Here is a 20,985-nt window from a genome sequence, read left to right as displayed (position 1 = left end):
CACCACTGGATATTGTCTGTTTCCTCTGTTAATCAAACCTGGTATGAGTTCAGACTGAGGAACAATATGCAAGAATGGGTTGAACAAGTGTTGTGTAAGTCATTTCTTTCATGGATGAGTTACAGTTCTTTAAGAGTCTTCCTATGAATCTCAGTCTGACACCTGTTTTTCCTACTGTTTATTTTATGCTTCACTCTTAGAATTGTAAGAGAAGCCATTTTGTTGCAACCACATTCAAATTTCACTAGCAACTGAAGAAGCCAGAGTTACAGGAAAGTGGGATTGTGTTGCCATGGGAAAACAGTGGCATTGTTGTAGGAACAAACCACAATCTATACCTAGATCAGAATAACAAAATGATTGACAGTAGAGTATGGAAGGGGGGGGGGGGGAGGGGGGTGTTATTTCTCACAAGTGCAATATGGCTCTGGTAGCAGGAGTGTGCAGTCCCATTCTAATTAGGCATTCAATAAGTAATGCAACACTTTTTTTCTCTCAGCCAGTTTTGGTTTAAAAACATGTAATTTGTTGTGGGACATCACAGATTATTCCTGCTTCAGGCCATATAGTTTCTTGAAGTTCTCATTGGTGGTAGTGCTATACATAGCCTTCAAAATGGCATCTGTAATGGAGGTGCAGTCCAAGCAGAAAGCTGTCATTGAGTTTCTTTTTACAGAAAACCAGAGCATCACAGATATTCATAGGCACTTGCAGAATGTCTACAGAGACCTTGCAGTGAACAAAAGCATGATGAGTCATTGGGTGAGGCATCTGTCATCACTGAACAGGGTCATGCAAACCTGTCCAATCTCCTGTGTGCCAGTCAGCTGCTCCCCGCTGTAACTCCTGCAATGTTGGAACGTGCAGACACACTCATTTGAGGCAATTTACAGATCACAATCAAACACCTCAGTGCTCAACTGTATGTCTCTGTTGGTAGTGCTGACACACTTGTCCACCAGTTGGGGTACTCAAGGTGTGCACGCACTGGGTTCCTTCGCCGCTTAACAGAATACCATAAAGAGCAATGAATGACCATCTGTGCAGAAATGCTTGCATGTTACAAGGCTGACTGTGACAATGTTTTGTTGAACATCATCACAAGAGATGAAATATGGGTTCATTACTTTGAACCGAAAACAAAACAGAATGGTGCTGCACCTCCTCTATTCCAAAGAAAAAGTTCAAGGCTGCACCCTGAGCCAGTAGACATGGCGATGGTCTTCTGGGATTCTGAAGGGGTTATTCTCAAAAATGTGTGTGAAATCTTATGGGACTTAACTGCTAAGGTCATCAGTCCCTAAGTTTACACACTACTTAACCTAAATTATCCTAAGTACAAACACACACACCCATGCCCGAGGGAGGACTCGAACCTCCGCCAGGACCAGCCGCACAGTCCATGACTGGGGTTATTCTGCTTGATATCCTCCCTCACAGTGCAACAATCATTTCAAAATGTATTGCACTACCCTCAGTAAACTGAAGAAACGACTTCAGTGTGTTCGTTGCCACAAAAATGCAAATTAACTTCTCCTTCTCCATGACAATGGAAGGCCTCACACATGCCTGTGAATCTGAGAAGAGTTCACAAAACTTCATTGGACTGCTTTTCCTCATCCACCCTATAGCTGGGATCTCACACCTTCCAACTTCCATCTGTTTGGCCCAATGAAGGATGCACTCCACGTGAAGCAGTAGGTGGATAATGGAGAGGTTATTGATGCAGCACAATGTTGGCTCTGGCACTGACCAGTAGAATGGTACCACGAAGGCACAAAGGCCAGCCCAGTAAGGTGGCGAAAGGCCATCGCACTGAACGGAGATTATGTTGAAAACTACACTTTTGTATCCAAAAGAGCGGGGAATAATATGGTGTATTGGAATCATGAATAATATCACCTGCTTTCAAAAAAAATGTGTTGCATTACTTATTGAATGTCACTCATACAATCTACACTGGCAATGGTAAGAAAATACTCCATTAACATGCAGTATCGCATTACCCTTACAGGATCATGATAATCTTATCACACTCTAAGCAGTTTCATTGTTAGCTTCACACATTCCATAAAAGAAAAGTATCACACTGAGAAACAAACCATATAAGGACAAATCACAGTAATTATGTAGCAGTCCACAATGGTCATCAGCAATTGATTAGTGGCTGGCAGTTGAGGAAGCAGTATGATATGACACTGTGAACAGCAAAAATGGCATGACTAAACTAATGCTGTGATTGGTTGTTGCTAAGGTAGCTTTACAATTAGCTGTGAATTACTTTGTTATTATGAACCACAGAAGTTACAGAGCATGTATTTTTGGTACTCCTGGCCAATATAATTGCAGAACCATGAAAACAGCATGCAGCAAATACTAAGTCAGCATGAACTCCAGTACATGCTTGAATATGAAAATGATTAGCACTTCAGTGCAATCACACAAAGTGGGTAGAAATAATGCTATCTGTGTTCTGCAAATAAAAAAAGATAATACAGCCAGTTTATTATTTGGTAATAGCATATGAATGTTGACTGTAAGAAGTGTTGTAAATGATGAAAATACAATCATCAGTACAACAGTGGGTTCCTTACTAGCTCTGAGAGGAGAACGAGTAGAAACTAGAACATGTAAAATATTAGTTCAACATTACAAAATAGATTTACACAAGATGGATAACTTTCTATAATCCAATTCCACAGGAATGTTCTAAGTATTTACAACTGTATCTGAATATTAAAGTATCAATGGATATGAACAATTTTACAAAACTCTTCACTTGAAGTACATAGATATAAAGTTCACAGTTACAGTTCAGCGTACACTGACATGACAAAAGTCACAGAATATCTCCTAAAATCATGTCAGAGCTCCTTTTGTGTGGCATAGTGCAGCAACTCGATGTGGGATGGACTCAACAAGTCGTTCCCTGCAGAAATATTGAACCATGCTGCCACTACAGCCATCCATAATTGCAAGAGTGTTGCTCGTGCAGGATTTTGTGAACTGACTTGTTGATAATGACCCATAAATGTCCAATAGGATTCTTGTTGGGTGACCTAGGTGGCCAAATCATTCACTCGAATTGTCCTGAATTTTCTTCAAACCAATCGTGAACATTTTTTGACACAGTGACGTGGTGTATTGACATTGATAAAAATTCCATTGTTGTTTGGGCATGTGAAGTCCACGAATGGCTATAAATGGCCTCCAAGTAGCTGAACATAACCATTTCGAGTCCATGATTGGTTCAGTTCCATGTAACCACAGCCCACACCATTATGGAGCCATCACCAGCTTGCACAGTGCCTTGTTGACAACTTGGGTCGATAGCTTCATGTGGTCTGCACCACACTCAAACCCTACCATCACCTCTTACCAACTGAAATTGGGACTCAACTGATCAGGTAACGGTTTTCTAGTCATCTAGGGTCCAACAGATATGGTCATGAGCCCAGAAGCAGCACTGCAGGCAATGTCATGTTAGCAAAGGCACCCTTATTGGTCGTCTGCTGCCACTGCCCATTAACTCCACATTTCGCAACGTCCTAACAGATATGTTCGTCATATGTTCCACTTTGATTTCTGTTGTTATTTCAAGCAGTGTTGTTTGTCTGTTAGCACTGACAACTCTATACAAATGCCGCAGTTCTCAGTCATTAAGTGAAGGCTGCTGGTTACTGCATCGCCCATGGTGAGAGATAATGCCTGAAATTTGGTATTCCCGGGCACACCTGAACTGTGAATCTAGGAATATTAGATTTCCTAATGATTTCTGAAATGGAATATCCCATGAATCTAGCCCCAGCTACCAGTCTGAATTCAAAGTCTGTTAATTCCTGTCGTGCAGCCATAATCTCATCGGAAATCTTTTTACATGAATCACATGAGTACAAATGACAGCTCTGCCAATGCACTGCCCTTTTATACCTTGTGTACGTGATACTACTACCATCTAAATATGTGCAGATCACTATCCAATGAGTTTTGTCACCTCAGTGGAAGACATAATATACCATCGTGTCCTATTGACATAATATACCCTTGTGTCCTACTGAAAATGATGAGGTCATATTAATCACTGATCATAAACTGGGCTGATCCTACCTGTGCATGGCTGTATATCAACCTCCATAAAGTGGCACTACTTCACTGGATACCTCCTGTGACACAAATTGCTAACTGTTGTCAGGAACCAGGGTCCTGGGGAATCCCTCAATGGCAATAATAAGTGACAACATCTGAACCCTGGAAGTTACTGACATGGAGGACAGCTTGGTTACATATGGGAAATAGGACAATGCATCAACCACCAACAACCACATGCTGCCCAAAAAGGGGCTGACAAAATCGATGTGCACCCTCTCCTAAGGGTGTTTCGGAACTGGCCAAGGAGAGAACTGGCACAGCAGAGCAGCCTGGTCCCATGCACAAGCCTCACAAGAATGCACCAGATGTCTGATGTCACAACTGATTGCCAGCCAGTAGATATGATGTCACACCAATGCCTTCATATGAGTCATACCCCAGTGTGACGCACGCAGCAACTGGAGTATACCAGAATGGAACACCAGGGGAATGACTACACAACAGCAAGGCTCTTCTGTGGCAAGCATGAAAACACCATAGACAACACAGAGTGATCATATGCGAGGAAAAATATATGCCAGACCTGATCCACACCTGAAGAGACACACTCTAGCCAACCCAACCTGACTACCAAAATAATATTTCAGGAAAATGGGTCGATGGCCATGGTGGTTCTGACTTCACATGCCATCAGCAGGAAGTCTGACAGGGTTTGCTGGAAGGTATCATCCATTGTGAACACAAGAGCCTTCTGCTGATCGACCTCAATATCGGACCCTACTAGTAGCCGCAACAGCACATCAACATTGGCAGGCTGGACAATGGAACACTAACAAGTGTCATAACAATATTTACTTAGAAAGAGGGCCCACCACTGCAACCAGTGGGCAGTCTTGTCTGACAGCTCGGAATGAGGGCCAAATAAGGAAACCAATGGCTTGTGGTCAGTGCTGAGGTGGAAATCTTTAACCCCAAAAACAATAGCTAGTGGCACTTTTTTCACCTGTAAATAATTATGCTATGCAACAGAAAGCACCTATGATGCTTAAGCAAGGGGCTGTTCAGTGCTATCCAGGTTCCAATGTGGCATGGAGCAGGGCACAAATGCAGCTTGAGAGACTGAAAAGCCAGTTGACAATCCAGTACCGGACAAACTCAAGACTCTTCTGGCAAAACTGGTTAAGAGACTGGAAGGTATGCATGGCTTGGGGAATGAAATGAGCATAATGCAAAATATTACCAAAAAGGACTGGAGCTCCTTCTGGTTCTTGGACACTGGTTGGTTGACAGTGACCTCAATGAGGTTGTCTATGGGGACTATGCCATCTTAACAAGGCACATGACCCAAGAAATGTACCTTCAGAGAGAAAAAAACTGCACTTCTCCAGCCTGCAATGGAGGCTATTCTTCCAGAGGCAATGGAAAACTGATTGAAGGTTATGTACATGCTCCTCCTGAGTGGGCCTGTGACCCAGATGTCATCAAGATAATTGATGCAACATGGAATTTCCTGAATCAACTGCTCCAAATACCGTTGGTAAATTCCTGGTGCAGATGAGATTCCAAAAGGCAAGAGATTATATTGCTAAAGTCCAAAGGAGTTGTTGAGGACTAGGAAAGTCTAGAAACTGCATCCAACATAAATTGCAGGTAAGCATTATGTAAGCTGATGTGGATGCTTGGTGAAAGGAATAGAGCAGGGACGACAAAATTTGAGTACCGCCAATGGCTTAAGAGCAAAGTGCCTCGAAATTTACAACTCAGACCAAGATATTCTGGGACCACAGTAAGGAATCCAAATCATAAAAAGAAACATATTGAGACGCTAAATGCAGTTTGTCAATAATCTGGAAGCCAAAAACAGAAAACACCTTGACCCCAAAGATATTTAGTGCCAACAGTGAATTGACCACTAATAAGTGAGTTGCCATTCCAGATTCTTATAAAGCATAGAGATGGAGAATAGCCCCTGCAAAGGAATGGCCTTTTTATCAAAGCCACAATCTGATGGAGTGGCTGTTGCAACTGTGGGCATCCCAAGAGCCTGTACATATCTGAGTTAATTAGGCTGACAGTCTCCTACGTCTACTTGAAATTTGTCTGATCACTCATCCATTGCCACCATCAACAAAATACGTTTGGGCAACACATGCATGCTGCATGCTGTTGGAGGCAGCTCCAGAGTCCAGTGAAAACACCAGGGCATCCGATGACTGACTCACAGCTTGTTGACTGTCACAAACAGTTGCCAGATGACCTATTCATTGGTATACCCCACACATGGGCTCGGTGTGTAGGCATTCGTGGTGGACATGCAACAAATGACAATTAGGGCAGGACTGCTGGCTTGACCAATGGGTGGAGATCAATGCTGAAGACCTTAAAAATGCTGCTGGTGGGAATTACAATGCAAAGTGGTGCAAACCTGCTCAGTTTATCATGGGTGAGGGTAGGCAGTGCTGGGATGCCATTGCACTGGCATCACCAATGGCAGCAACACACAGCAACTAAGTGGAAGGCAAGACCACCTGGGGTATTCCATGAGGCACCAAGGGCTGGTGGTTACCACACCCACCCAATTACGTTACCTGCCGATTATCAGAAAAGACATCCCTTGCCACCACAGCAAGCTCATTTGGTTCCTCATTTTGGGCAACAATCGCTAAAGAAGGATCGTACATCATACTATCGTACAAGGACAGTACCCAATGCCCAGTGCCCTAGTCCAGGGGCAATTATAGAAGTCTGTTGGGGCGGGGGGGGGGGGGGGGGGGGGGAATGTAATATGACTTAACAAAAGGAGAGTTGGAGGTCATCTACCAACAAATTGGTAAAAAATTATTTGGTGTTGCTTGAAGTTGTTTTTGGTAACTGTTTTAGAGTTCAGGGTATTAATAAATAATAATAATAGTCATTAATAAATAATAATATGCCTATTTTAAGTTAAATGATATTTATTGGTTTAGGTAGCAAGCTATCTGCCGCATTTATCCTTTTGTTAAAATGTGTTTAGAATACATTGCAACCTATATTGCTACATAATTATAAAAAAAATGATTGGATCTGTTGGAATAATATATTTGCTGATTTCGGAAGTCATTTTATCCAGTGTAATATGATACTCCAGGGGGGGAGGGGGAGGCTATAGCCCCCATAGCCCTCTCTCCCCCTTGCCACCGCCCCTGCCCTAGTCTGAACTTTATGATCCTGAGCTAACCTGACAATCGTGTCTGCATAATAGGTAGCCCATTTGGAACAATGAAAATGGCACTTCCATGAGAAGCCCTGCAAATCAGTATTCCAGGCTGCTAAATCACAGTAAGACTCAGTTTTTACAGTTTCTAACACACAATTCAACAAAACCTGACATTTTCATTTCACAGAATGGGCATATGATTAGTGAAACTGAACAGTTCAAATTTTTAGGTGTTCAGATAGATAGTAAACTGTCGTGGAAAGCCCACATTCAGGATCTTGTTCAAAGACTTAATGCTGCCATTTTTACTATTCAAACGGTATCTGAACTGAGTGATCATTTGACACAAAAATTAGTCCACTTTGCTTATTTTCATTTGCTTATGTCATATGGTATTATATTTTGAGGTAGCTCTTCCCATTCTAAAAGGGTATTTTTGGCTCACAAACAGGCGGTTCAGGCAATAAGTGGAGTAAGTTCATGAACCCCTTGTCGACCCCTGTTCACGAGTCTGAGTATTTGACATTGGCCTCTCTCTCTCTCTCTCGGAAACATTCCACGTGGGAAAAATATATCTAAAAACAAAGATGATGTGACTTACCAAACGAAAGTGCTGGCAGGTCGATAGACACACAAACAAACACAAACATGCAAACAAAATTCAAGCTTTCGCAACCAATGGTTGCTTCATCAGGAAAGAGGGAAGGAGGGAAGGAGAGGGAAAGACGAAAGGATGTGGGTTTTAAGGGAGAGGGTAAGGAGTCATTCCAATCCCGGGAGCGGAAAGACTTACCTTAGGGGGAAAAAAGGACAGGTATACACTCGCACACACACACATATCCATCCGCACATACACAGACACAAGCAGACATTTGTAAAGGCAAAGAGTTTGGGCAGAGATGTCAGTCGAGGCGGAAGTACAGAGGCAAAGATGTTGTTGAAAGACAGGTGAGGTATGAGTGGCGGCAACTTGAAATTAGCGGAGGTTGAGGCCTGGCGGATAACGAGAGGAGAGGATATACTGAAGGGCAAGTTCCCATCTCCGGAGATCTGACAGGTTGGTGTTAGTGGGAAGTATCCAGATAACCTGGACGGTGTAACACTGTGCCAAGATGTGCTGGCCGTGCACCAAGGCATGTTTAGCCACAGGGTGATCCTCATTACCAACAAACACTGTCTGCCTGTGTCCATTCATGCGAATGGACGATTTGTTGCTGGTCATTCCCACATAGAAAGCTTCACAGTGTAGGCAGGTCAGTTGGTAAATCACGTGGGTGCTTTCACACGTGGCTCTGCCTTTGATCGTGTACACCTTCCGGGTTACAGGACTGGAGTAGGTGGTGGTGGGAGGGTGCATGGGACAGGTTTTACACCGGGGGCGGTTACAAGGATAGGAGCCAGAGGGTAGGGAAGATGGTCTGGGGATTTCATAGGGATGAACTAAGAGGTTACGAAGGTTAGGTGGATGGCGGAAAGACACTCTTGGTGGAATGGGGAGGATTTAATGAAGGATGGATCTCATTTCAGGGCAGGATTTGAGGAAGTTGTATCCCTGCTGGAGAGCCACATTCAGAGTCTGATCCAGTCCCGGAAAGTATCCTGTCACAAGTGGGGCACTTTTGTGGTTCTTCTGTGGGAGGTTCTGGGTTTGAGGGGATGAGGAAGTGGCTCTGGTTATTTGCTTCTGTACCAGGTCAGGAGGGTACTTGCGGGATGCAAAAGCTGTTTTCAGGTTGTTGGTGTAATGGTTCAGGGATTCCAGACTGGAGCAGACTCATTTGCCACGAAGACCTAGGCTTTAGGGAAGGGACCGTTTGATGTGGAATGGGTGGCAGCTGTCATAATGGAGGTACTGTTGCTTGTTGGTGGGTTTGATGTGGACGGACGTGTGAAGCTGGCCATTGGACAGATGGAGGTCACGTCAAGAAAAGTGGCATGGGATTTGGAGTAGGACCAGGTGAATCTGATGGAACCAAAGGAGTTGAGGTTGGAGAGGAAATTCTGGGGTTCTTCTTCACTGTGAGTCCAGATCATGAAGATGTCATCATTAAATCTGTACCAAACTTTGGGTTTGCAGGCCTGGGCAACCAAGAAGGCTTCCTCTAAGCGACCCATGAATAGGTTGGTGTACGAGGGGGCCATCCTGGTACCCATGGCTGTTCCCTTTAATTGTTGGTATGTCTGGCCTTCAAAAGTGAAGAAGTTGTGGGACAGGATGAAGCTGGCTAAGGTAATGAGGAAAGAGGTTTTAGGTAGGGTGGCGGGTGATCGGTGTGAAAGGAAGTGCTCCATCGTAGCGAGGCCCTGGATGTGCGGAATATTTGTGTATAAGGAAGTGGCATCAATGGTTACAAGGATGGTTTCTGGGGGTAACAGATTGGGTAAGGGTTCCAGGCATTCGAGAAAGTGGTTGGTGTCTTTGATGAAGGATGGGAGACTGCCTGTAATGGGTTGAAAGTGTTGATCTACGTAGGTAGAGATTCGTTCTGTGGGGGCTTGGTAACCAGCTGCAATGGAGCAGCCGGGATGATTGGGTTTGTGAATTTTAGGAAGAAGGTAGAAGGTAGGGGTGTGGGGTGTCGGTGGGGTCAGGAGGTTGATGGAGTCAGGTAAAAGGTTTTGTAGGATGCCTAAGGTTCTGAGGATTCCTTGAAGCTCCGCCTGGACATCAGGAATGGGATTACCTTGGCGAACCTTGTATGTGGTGTTGTCTGAAAGCTGACGCAGTCCCTCAGCCACATACTCCCGACGATCAAGTAGAACGGTCGTAGAACCCTTGTCCGCCGGAAGAATGACGATGGATCGGTCAGCCTTCAGATCACGGATAGTTTGGGCTTCAGCAGTGGTGATGTTGGGAGTAGGATTAAGGTTTTTTAAGAAGGATTGAGAGGCAAGGCTGGAAGTCAGAAATTCCTGGAAGGTTTGGAGAGGGTGATTTTGAGGAAGAGGAGATGAGTCCCGCTGTGACGGAGGACGGAACTGTTCCTTCGTAACCTCTTAGTTCATCCCTATGAAATCCCCAAACCACCTTCCCTACCCTCTGGCTCCTACCCTTGTAACCGCCCCCGGTGTAAAACCTGTCCCATGCACCCTCCCACCACCACCTACTCCAGTCCTGTAACCCGGAAGGTGTACACGATCAAAGGCAGAGCCACGTGTGAAAGCACCCACGTGATTTACCAACTGACCTGCCTACACTGTGAAGCTTTCTATGTGGGAATGACCAGCAACAAATTGTCCATTCACATGAATGGACACAGGCAGACAGTGTTTGTTGGTAATGAGGATCACCCTGTGGCTAATCATGCCTTGGTGCACGGCCAGCACATCTTGGCACAGTGTTACACCGTCCGGGTTATCTGGATACTTCCCACTAACACCAACCTGTCAGATCTCCGGAGATGGGAACTTGCCCTTCGGTATATCCTCTCCTCTCGTTATCAGCCAGGCCTCAACCTCCGCTAATTTCAAGTTGCCGCCGCTCATACCTCACCTGTCTTTCAACAACATCTTTGCCTCTGTAATTCCACCTCGACTGACATCTCTGCCCAAACTCTTTGCCTTTACAAATGTCTGCTTGTGTCTGTGTATGTGCGGATGGATATGTGTGTGTGTGTGCGAGTGTATACCTGTCCTTTTTTCCCGCTAAGGTAAGTCTTTCCGCTCCCGGGATTGGAATGACTCCTTACCCTCTCCCTTAAAACCCACATCCTTTCGTCTTTCCCTCTCCTTCCCTCTTTCCTGATGAAGCAACCATTAGTTGCGAAAGCTTGAATTTTGTGTGTATGTTTGTGTGTCTATCGACCTGCCAGCACTTTCGTTTAGTAAGTCACATCATCTTTGTTTATATATACACTCCTGGAAATGGAAAAAACAACACATTGACACCGGTGTGTCAGACCCACCATACTTGCTCCGGACACTGCGAGAGGGCTGTACGAGCAATGATCACACGCACGGCACAGCGGACACACCAGGAACTGCGGTGTTGGCCGTCGAATGGCGCTAGCTGCGCAGCATTTATGCACCGCCGCCGTCGGTGTCAGCCAGTTTGCCGTGGCATACGGAGCTCCATCGCAGTCTTTAACACTGGTAGCATGCCGCGACAGCGTGGACGTGAACCGTATGTGCAGTTGACGGACTTTGAGCGAGGGCGTATAGTGGGCATGCGGGAGGCCGGGTGGACGTACCGCCGAATTGCTCAACACGTGGGGCGTGAGGTCTCCACAGTACATCGATGTTGTCGCCAGTGGTCGGCGGAAGGTGCACGTGCCCGTCGACCTGGGACCGGACCGCAGCGACGCACGGATGCACGCCAAGACCGTAGGATCCTACGCAGTGCCGTAGGGGACCGCACCGCCACTTCCCAGCAAATTAGGGACACTGTTGCTCCTGGGGTATCGGCGAGGACCATTCGCAACCATCTCCATGAAGCTGGGCTACGGTCCCGCACACCATTAGGTCGTCTTCCGCTCACGCCCCAACATCGTGCAGCCCGCCTCCAGTGGTGTCGTGACAGGCGTGAACGGAGGGACGAATGGAGACGTGTCGTCTTCAGCGATGAGAGTCGCTTCTGCCTTGGTGCCAATGGTGGTCGTATGCGTGTTTGGCGCCGTGCAGGTGAGCGCCACAATCAGGACTGCATACGACCGAGGCACACAGGGCCAACACCCGGCATCATGGTGTGGGGAGCGATCTACTAAACTGGCCGTACACCACTGGTGATCGTCGAGGGGACACTGAATAGTGCACGGTACATCCAAACCGTCATCGAACCCATCGTTCTACCATTCCTAGACCGGCAAGGGAAGTTGCTGTTCCAACAGGACAATGCACGTCCGCATGTATCCCGTGCCACCCAACGTGCTCTAGAAGGTGTAAGTCAACTACCCTGGCCAGCAAGATCTCCGGATCTGTCCCCCATTGAGCATGTTTGGGACTGGATGAAGCGTCGTCTCACGTGGTCTGCACGTCCAGCACGAACGCTGGTCCAACTGAGGCGCCAGGTGGAAATGGCATGGCAAGCCGTTCCACAGGACTACATCCAGCATCTCTACGATCGTCTCCATGGGAGAATAGCAGCCTGCATTGCTGCGAAAGGTGGATATACACTGTACTAGTGACGACATTGTGCATGCTCTGTTGCCTGTGTCTATGTGCCTGTGGTTCTGTCAGTGTGATCATGTGATGTATCTGACCCCAGGAATGTGTCAATAAAGTTTCCCCTTCCTGGGACAATGAATTCACGGTGTTCTTATTTCAATTTCCAGGAGTGTATATATGATGAGTCACCTAACAGTACCACTGGATATATTTCGTAAACCACATCAAATACTGATGAATCGATTCCACAGACTGAATGTGAGGACAGGGGCTAGTGTAATTGGTTAATACAAACCATAAAAAAATGCACGGAAGTATGTTTTTTAACACAAACCTACGTTTTTTTAAATAGAACCCCATTAGTTTTGTTAGCACATCTGAACATATAAACAAATACGTGATCAGTGCCGTTTGTTGCATTGTAAAATGTTAATTACATCCGGAGATATTGTAACCTAAAGTTGACGCTTGAAACCTCCGACGTTCAGTTGCGTGTTGTAACAAACATGGGCCACGGCCGGCGAGCAGCATCTGTAGGGACATGTTTACGATGACGACCGTGTTTACGAATGTGGCTGTAGTGCACTGTTGTGGTTTGGTCTAGCTGTCGCAGTGTCCGTATGTAGCGCTTGCTGCTATTGTTATCTTGCATTCGTCTCCGCACGCAGATCAACTGTAGTACACCGTGTTACCAGACGTCTGTGATAGTGTAGTGTTGTAGGAACTGTGACCATGGTGTATTCGAACTCTGAAAAGGCAGAGATGATACTCATCTATAGCGAGTGTCGACGAAATGCAGCTGAAGCCTGCAGGGTGTATGCAGAACGGTACCCGGACAGAGAGCATCCAACGTGCCGCGCATTGCAAAAGATCTACTGCCAACTGTATGCAACAGGTATGGTCGTAGCACGGAAACGGGTCCGTAACAGGCCCGTCACAGGAGAAGCGGGTGCAGTTGGTGTCACCGCCTTCACCCGTTTCATGTGTCGCTACATCAGCAATTACATGGTGATGACTTTAATCATCGAGTGCAATTCTGTCAATGGGCATTAACAGAGAATGCGTTGGAGTTCTACCTGTTTACCGATGAAGTGGGTTTCACAAACCATGGGGCAGTGAAGCTACGGAACATGCATTACTGGTCCGTGGACAATCTTCGCTGGCTCAGACAGGTAGAGCGACAGCGACCGTGGACTGTAAATGTATGGTGCGGAATCATTGGCGACCACCTCGTTGGTCCTCACTTCATTGCAGGGGCCCAAACAGCTGCAACATACATCGCGTTTCTACAGAATGATCTGCCAATGCTGCTTGAAAATGTCCCACTGGAAACGCGTCGACGTATGTGGTATCAGCATGATGGTGCACCTGCACATTCCGCAATTAACACTAGGCTGACCCTTGACAGGATGTTCGACGGGCGTTTCATAGGACGTGGAGGACGCATAAATTGGCCAGCCCATTCTCCTGATCTTACATCTCTGGACTTCTTTCTGTGGGGTACATTAAAGGAGAATGTGTACCGTGATGTGCCTACAACCCCAGAGGATATGAAACAACGTATTGTGGCAGCCTGCGGCGACATTACACCAGATGTACTATGGCGTGTACGATATTCATTACGCCAGAGATTGCAATTGTGTGCAGCAAATGATGGCCACCACATTGAACATCTATTGGCCTGACATGTCAGGACACACTCTATTCCACTCCGTAATTGAAAACGGAAACCACGTGTGTACGTGTACCTCACCCCTCATGGTAATGTACATGTGCATCAGTGAAAAAGACCAATAAAAAGCTGTTAGCATGTGGATGTAATGTGCTGTTCCAGTCTCTTCTGTACCTAAGGTCCATCACCGTTCCCTTTGGATCCCTACGTAATTCGGTGCTCTCCAATACACACGATCGAACAGCGGAGGAGTGGTACTCAAGCGTCAACTTTAGGTTACAATATCTCCAGATGTAATTAACATTTTACAATGCAACAAACAGCACTGATTACGTATTTGTTTATATGTTCAGATGTGCTAACAAAACTAATGGTGTTCCATTTAAAAAAACGTAGGTTTGTGTTAAAAAACATACTTCCGTGCATTTTTTTATGGTTTGTATTAACCAATTACACTAGCCCCTCTCCTCATGTTCGGTCTGTTCTTGTTAGCAATATTAGCTTATTCCCAAGAATAAGCAGCTTTCACTCAGTTGATACTGGGCAGAAATCAAACCTGCATTTGGATTGGATTTCCTTAACTCTTGTGCAGAAAGATGTGCAGTATACTGCTGCATCCACTTTCAATAAGCTACCACTAGAATTCAAAAATCTTAGCAGTAATCCACACACTTTCAAACTGAAACTGAAGAGTTTTCTCATTAATCACTCCTTATATCCTGTCGAGGAGTTCCTTAAAAAATGAAGCTGATAATCGTTGTATTGTTGATTACGTTTACTTAAATTTATGGCATGACTTTTTTGGGTTCATAAACATTTTATTTTATCTGTTATTACTTTTAAGTTGTAATTTCATGTCCTGACATGTTCTATGACATTGGAGATTTTCTCCTCAATTTGGTCCTACAGAACTTGATGTGTAAATAAAAAAATAAAATAAAAATAACATATTAGCACTTTTAAAGGACAACTGTCGATAAGTGACTAGAATGGTAGAACACAGTTGGTGTCTGGCAATTACACAGGAAAATTCATGGGAACACGAACAAATCTCAGTTCATAACAAATGTCTGTTTGGTCATCTGGTCATTAACAAAGACATGTTGACAGACTGTCCAGCAATCAGATTGCCTCTGTCTGACTGCCTCTGCCATTTAGGTAGGTGCAAGGTGAGGTGCATTTGTGTGCCTGATCCTCAAATTTTCAATGATATCAACACATTGTAGTTGAGTTCATTCTGGAATGAATATGTGACCTTCTGTGGTAATGACCTCTGTCATTGCTGTAATTGTGTTGAGTTAGCAGTTCACTCATTTGACTAGCCAGAGCAGTCTCTTTAGTCTCACAGGCAATCATAATTTGCTCATGTCACTGCCAATGACAAGGCACTATTGCAAGGCACTGCTAAAGTGCCGATTGAGGCGGAATTATTGCATCCTGAATCGTATTGAACAGATATGCGACAGTGTCTAAAGGCATTTCTATCAGAGATGCTGCTATGGCTTTAATATGAGCTGGAAGAGAACTACTCCAGAGTGTATGCTTCAACTTTACTATGCAGGTATGCCAAGTATTGCAATAACTTCCTGTCCATAATGCATTAACACTTGAGGCACCTGCTCCTCTTTTGATGCATGCACTCAGCAAATCAACTCTGTCTTCAGTTTCCATACAAATCTTATGCAGGAGGTGCTGTGATTACAGGTTCAAATTCTGCTGCATAGTGGTGGGCAAGCTGACTGAACACCAGAACAAACCTCATAGAACCTATGGTTATTCCTGCATAATGAAAACTAGTTTCCATTTACACAAACTATAGTGCCAGACTGTAAGACCAGAATGGCGATAATTACTTGGCATTTCATGACACCGATGGACCTTCAGTGTGCATGCATTTTAATAGGGTGAAGCTCCTTTGGTCAGTCACAACAGTTTGTACTTATTCTTCTAATATCAGTATGCTTATCACATCAGGGTCACCAGTGTCAGAGTGGCTATGGCAATAACTGTTCTGAGCTACTTACATGTGTGTATTCAGATAAATCAGCCACAATAGCACACAAATTATTGGAATTTCTATAAATTTGAACAACAAATATTTATTAACACATACATGTTAAAGATAACTTGCAACTTATAAACTGCAGCAAATTAATGCTAATCGTGAGCTGCTTCTAATATGTAAAGAAGTTTTCACTGCCTACTCCCGTGGAGTGTCAATAAACAAAACAACTGCTGATGCCAAACAGAGCACCTCTAGCGGCTGCCTTACAAACTCACCAGCTACTATTACACTCCTCATGTGATAACAATATGCACGTATTTCAGTATTCTTCGCTTTTGATGGCACTCTCTACATTACAGCTTACAGAAGCAACCACAATACCCTAGATGGTATGAAAAAGGCTGTGTGGGCAACCTCTTTCCATAAAATATCAACGGATGACAATCTGATCCACAACCTTTGCTCAGGTGAGTGGTGTAAATACACTCCTGGAAATGGAAAAAAGAACACATTGACACCGGTGTGTCAGACCCACCATACTTGCTCCAGACACTGCGAGAGGGCTGTACAAGCAATGATCACACGCATGGCACAGCGGACACACCAGGAACCGCGGTGTTGGCTGTCGAATGGCGCTAGCTGCGCAGCATTTGTGCACCGCCGCCCTCAGTGTCAGCCAGTTTGCCGTGGCATACGGAGCTCCATCGCAGTCTTTAACACTGGTAGCATGCCGTGACAGCGTGGACGTGAACCGTATGTGCAGTTGACGGACTTTGAGCGAGGACGTATAGTGGGCATGCGGGAGGCCGGGTGGACGTACCGCCGAATTGCTCAACACGTGGGGCGTGAGGTCTCCACAGTACATCGATGTTGTCGCCAGTGGTCGGCGGAAGGTGCACGTGCCCGTCGACCTGGGACCGGACCGCAGCGACGCACGGATGCACGCCAAGACCGTAGGATCCTACGCAGTGCCGTAGGGGACCGCACCGCCACTTCCCAGCAAATTAGGGACACTGTTGCTCCTGGGGTATCGGCGAGGACCATTCGCAACCGTCTCCATGAAGCTGGGCTACGGTCCCGCACACCGTTAGGCCGTCTTCCGCTCACGCCCCAACATCGTGCAGCCCGCCTCCAGTGGTGTCGCGACAGGCGTGAATGGAGGGACGAATGGAGACGTGTCGTCTTCAGCGATGAGAGTCGCTTCTGTCTTGGTGCCAATGATGGTCGTATGCGTGTTTGGCGCCGTGCAGGTGAGCGCCACAATCAGGACTGCATACGACCGAGGCACACAGGGCCAACACCCGGCATCATGGTGTGGGGAGCGATCTCCTACACTGGCCGTACACCACTGGTGATCGTCGAGGGGACACTGAATAGTGCACGGTACATCCAAACCGTCATCGAACCCATCGTTCTACCATTCCTAGACCGGCAAGGGAACTTGCTGTTCCAACAGGACAATGCACGTCCGCATGTATCCCGTGCCACCCAACGTGCTCTAGAAGGTGTAAGTCAACTACCCTGGCCAGCAAGATCTCCGGATCTGTCCCCCATTGAGCATGTTTGGGACTGGATGAAGCGTCGTCTCACGCGGTCTGCACGTCCAGCACGAACGCTGGTCCAACTGAGGCGCCAGGTGGAAATGGCATGGCAAGCCGTTCCACAGGACTACATCCAGCATCTCTACGATCGTCTCCATGGGAGAATAGCAGCCTGCATTGCTGCGAAAGGTGGATATACACTGTACTAGTGCCGACATTGTGCATGCTCTGTTGCCTGTGTCTATGTGCCTGTGGTTCCGTCAGTGTGATCATGTGATGTATCTGACCCCAGGAATGTGTCAATAAAGTTTCCCCTTCCTGGGACAATGAATTCACGGTGTTCTTATTTCAATTTCCAGGAGTGTATAAAAAAGCTTAAGCAGCTGGAACTGTAGATAAGTTTACCCACAAGAACTCTTTACCTGAGGCTATGATGTTGGCTATGATGTTTGAACTTACGAGTTACCTCAAAGAAAGCAGTTTATTGACAAATGGCCAACAAGGATTCAGAAAAATCATTCTCGTGAAGTAATGAGTCCTATTGAAAGGGTGTCAAATTAATTCCATATGTTTTGTATTTCCAGAGGGCTTTTGATGCTGTTCCTTACAGATGACTTCTAATCAAATTGCACAGCTATGGACTATGATCCCAGTTGTGTGGTTGTATTTGTTATTTCCTTCAGAAAAGTCAAAGGTCATAAAATTGACTAAGTATAGGGCTATAGATAGATGCTGAACAAAACATGTCTGGTGGTCAAGAGAGCAATTTGTAAAGGCTTCAAAGACTGTCTTAGCAGAATATTGTCAAATGATCTTTCACAAAACCCAAAGAAATTCGTCATATGTAAAGGCTGTTAGCGGTATAAAAGTTAGTGTCCAGTGCATAGCAAATGAGACAGGAACTGAAACTGAGGGCAGGAAAGCAAAAGCCGAAATGCTTAAATCAATTTTCAAATGTTCCTTTACAAAAGAAAACCAGGAGAATTGCACAGTTTAACCCTTGTTCCACTGAAAAGATGAGTGAAAAAAGTATTAATGATATCGTTAACAATGAACAAAGCTGCAGGGCCTGATGAAATCCCTATCATCAGATTCTATACTGAATTTGCGGCGGAGTTAGCCTCTCTTCTAATTGTAATCTATTGTAGATCCCTTACACAAGACACTGTACCTAGTTTTTGGAAAAAAGCACAGGTCATGTCAATGTACAAGAAGGGTAAAAGAAATGATCTACAAAACTACTGTCCAATATCCTTGATGTCAATTTGTTGTAGAATCTTAGAACATATTCTCATCTCCAGCATAATAAGGTATCTCAACCAGAATAACACCCTCCATGCCAACCAGCATGGATTCTGAAAACATCGATCATTTGAAACGTAACTTGCAATTTTCTCACATGACATACTGAAAGCTTTGGATCAAGGCAGTCAGGTAGATGCAGTATTTCTTGATTTCCAAAAAGCATTTTATTTGGTACTATGCCTACATTTATTGCCAAAAATATGATTATATGGGGTATCAAATGAAATTTATGACTAGAATGACTTTTTAGTAGAGAGGATGTAGCATGTTATCATGGACAGAGAGACATTGCCAGATGTAGAAGTAACTACAGATGTTCTCAAGGGAAGTATGTTGGAACCCTTGATGTTCATGTTGTATACTAATGACTTTGCAGACAATATTAATAGTAACCTGAAACTTTTGGCAGAAGATACAGTTATCCTGTAATGAAGTACTATCTGAAAGATGCTGCATAAATATTCAGTGAGACATTGATAAGATTAGAAAGTGGTGCAAAGATTGGCAACTTGCTTTAAATGTTCAAAAATGCAAAACTGTCCACTTCAAAAAACAAAAAAATATAATAGCCTATAACTATAATACCAATGAGTTAATGTTGGGTTCGGCCAACTCATACAAATACCTGGATATAACATTTGTAGAGATATGAAATAGAATGATGACATAGGTTCAGTCATAGCTGAAACAGATGGTGGACTTCAGTTTATTTGTAGAATATTGGGGGAGTTCAATCAGCCAACAAAGGAGATTGCTACAAATCTCTCATGCAACCAGTTCTAGAATACTGCTGAAGTGTGTGGAACCCATACCAAATAGAACTAACAGGGGATATTGAAAGTTTACAGAGAAGGATAGCATGAATGGCCACAGGTTTGTTTGATCCATGTGAGAGTGTCACAGAGACATTGAAGAAACTGACCTGGCAGATTCTTGAAGATAGACGTAAGTCATCCCGAGAATGTCTATTAACAAAGTTTCTAGAACTGGCTTTAAATGATGACTCTGGGAATATACTACATCCCCCTACATATAGTTCACATAGGGATCATGAGAATAAGATTAGAATAATTACAACATGCACAGAGGCATCCAAACAAATATTCCCCCTGTGCTCTGTACATGACTGGAATAAGCAGTCACCCTAATAACTGGTACAATAGGACATACCCTCTGCCATGCACTTCATGGTGGTTTGCAGATGTAGATGTGGAATGCCATTGAGTAAAACTGAAATATCTAATATCTGTCGCCCTCTGCTAATATCTGCCATTCCCCAGAGAAGTGCTGTAAGCACTCCGCTGTTCCTGCTCTACATAAAGTATTTAGGTGCTAATCTCAGCGAGCCTCTCAGATTGTTTGCAGATTATGCTATCATTTACTGTCTTTTTAATTCATCAGGCGACCAAAACCAACTGTGAAATGATTTTGACAAGATATCTTTGTGGTACAATGAGTCAGAATTGATTTTAAACAATGAAAAGTGTGAAAACATGCACAATAGTAATAAAATGAATTCGCTACATTCGGTTACTGGTACATGAAAAATCACACGAAACTAAAGGCTATATATTCAACTAAATGCATACTACATAGGGATTACAATTATGAATAACTTAAATTGGAATGATCACATAGATAAAGCTGTGGAGAAAGCAAACCAAAGACTCCGATTTATTGCAAAACTCTTAGAAACTGCAACAGGTCTACTGAAGAGACTCCTTACCCTTGTCCACCCTCTTCTGGAGTATTGCTGTGCAGTGTGGAATCATCATCTCATAGGATTGACGGAGGAGGTGGCCAAGTTCAAAAAGGGATGCTCGTTTTGTATCATAGCGAAATAGGATTGAGAATGCCACAGATATGATACGTGAGTTGTGGTTGCAATCTTACAAACAAAGGCGTTTTTTCGTTGTCGCAGGACCTTCTCATGAAATTTCGATCGCCAACTTTGTCCTCAGAGTGTTAAAATATTTTTTTGGTGCTCTCTTCGAGAGTGGAACGGTAGAGAAATAGCTTGAAGGTGTTTCAATGAACCATCTGCCAAGAATTTAATTGTGAATTACAGTGTAAT

The 20,985-nt window shown here is 44.6% G+C and overlaps 1 protein-coding gene across 1 annotated transcript in view; it reads right to left on the bottom strand.

The window, feature by feature from the left end:
• The window catches only part of LOC126260821 (uncharacterized), a 162,728-nt gene extending 142,309 nt beyond the window's left edge, over window positions 1-20,419 (bottom strand). The window contains exon 1 of the mRNA XM_049958205.1: window positions 20,082-20,419. Within this exon, the coding sequence (XP_049814162.1) occupies window positions 20,082-20,184 (103 nt within the window). The 5' untranslated portion in view covers window positions 20,185-20,419. The remainder of the gene's footprint in view (window positions 1-20,081) is intronic.
• Window positions 20,420-20,985: the final 566 nt, after the last annotated feature.

Source organism: Schistocerca nitens, chromosome 5 (assembly GCF_023898315.1).
Source record: "Schistocerca nitens isolate TAMUIC-IGC-003100 chromosome 5, iqSchNite1.1, whole genome shotgun sequence".
NCBI lineage: Eukaryota > Metazoa > Arthropoda > Insecta > Orthoptera > Acrididae > Schistocerca > Schistocerca nitens.
This window is presented reverse-complemented; position numbering and strand designations above follow the sequence as displayed.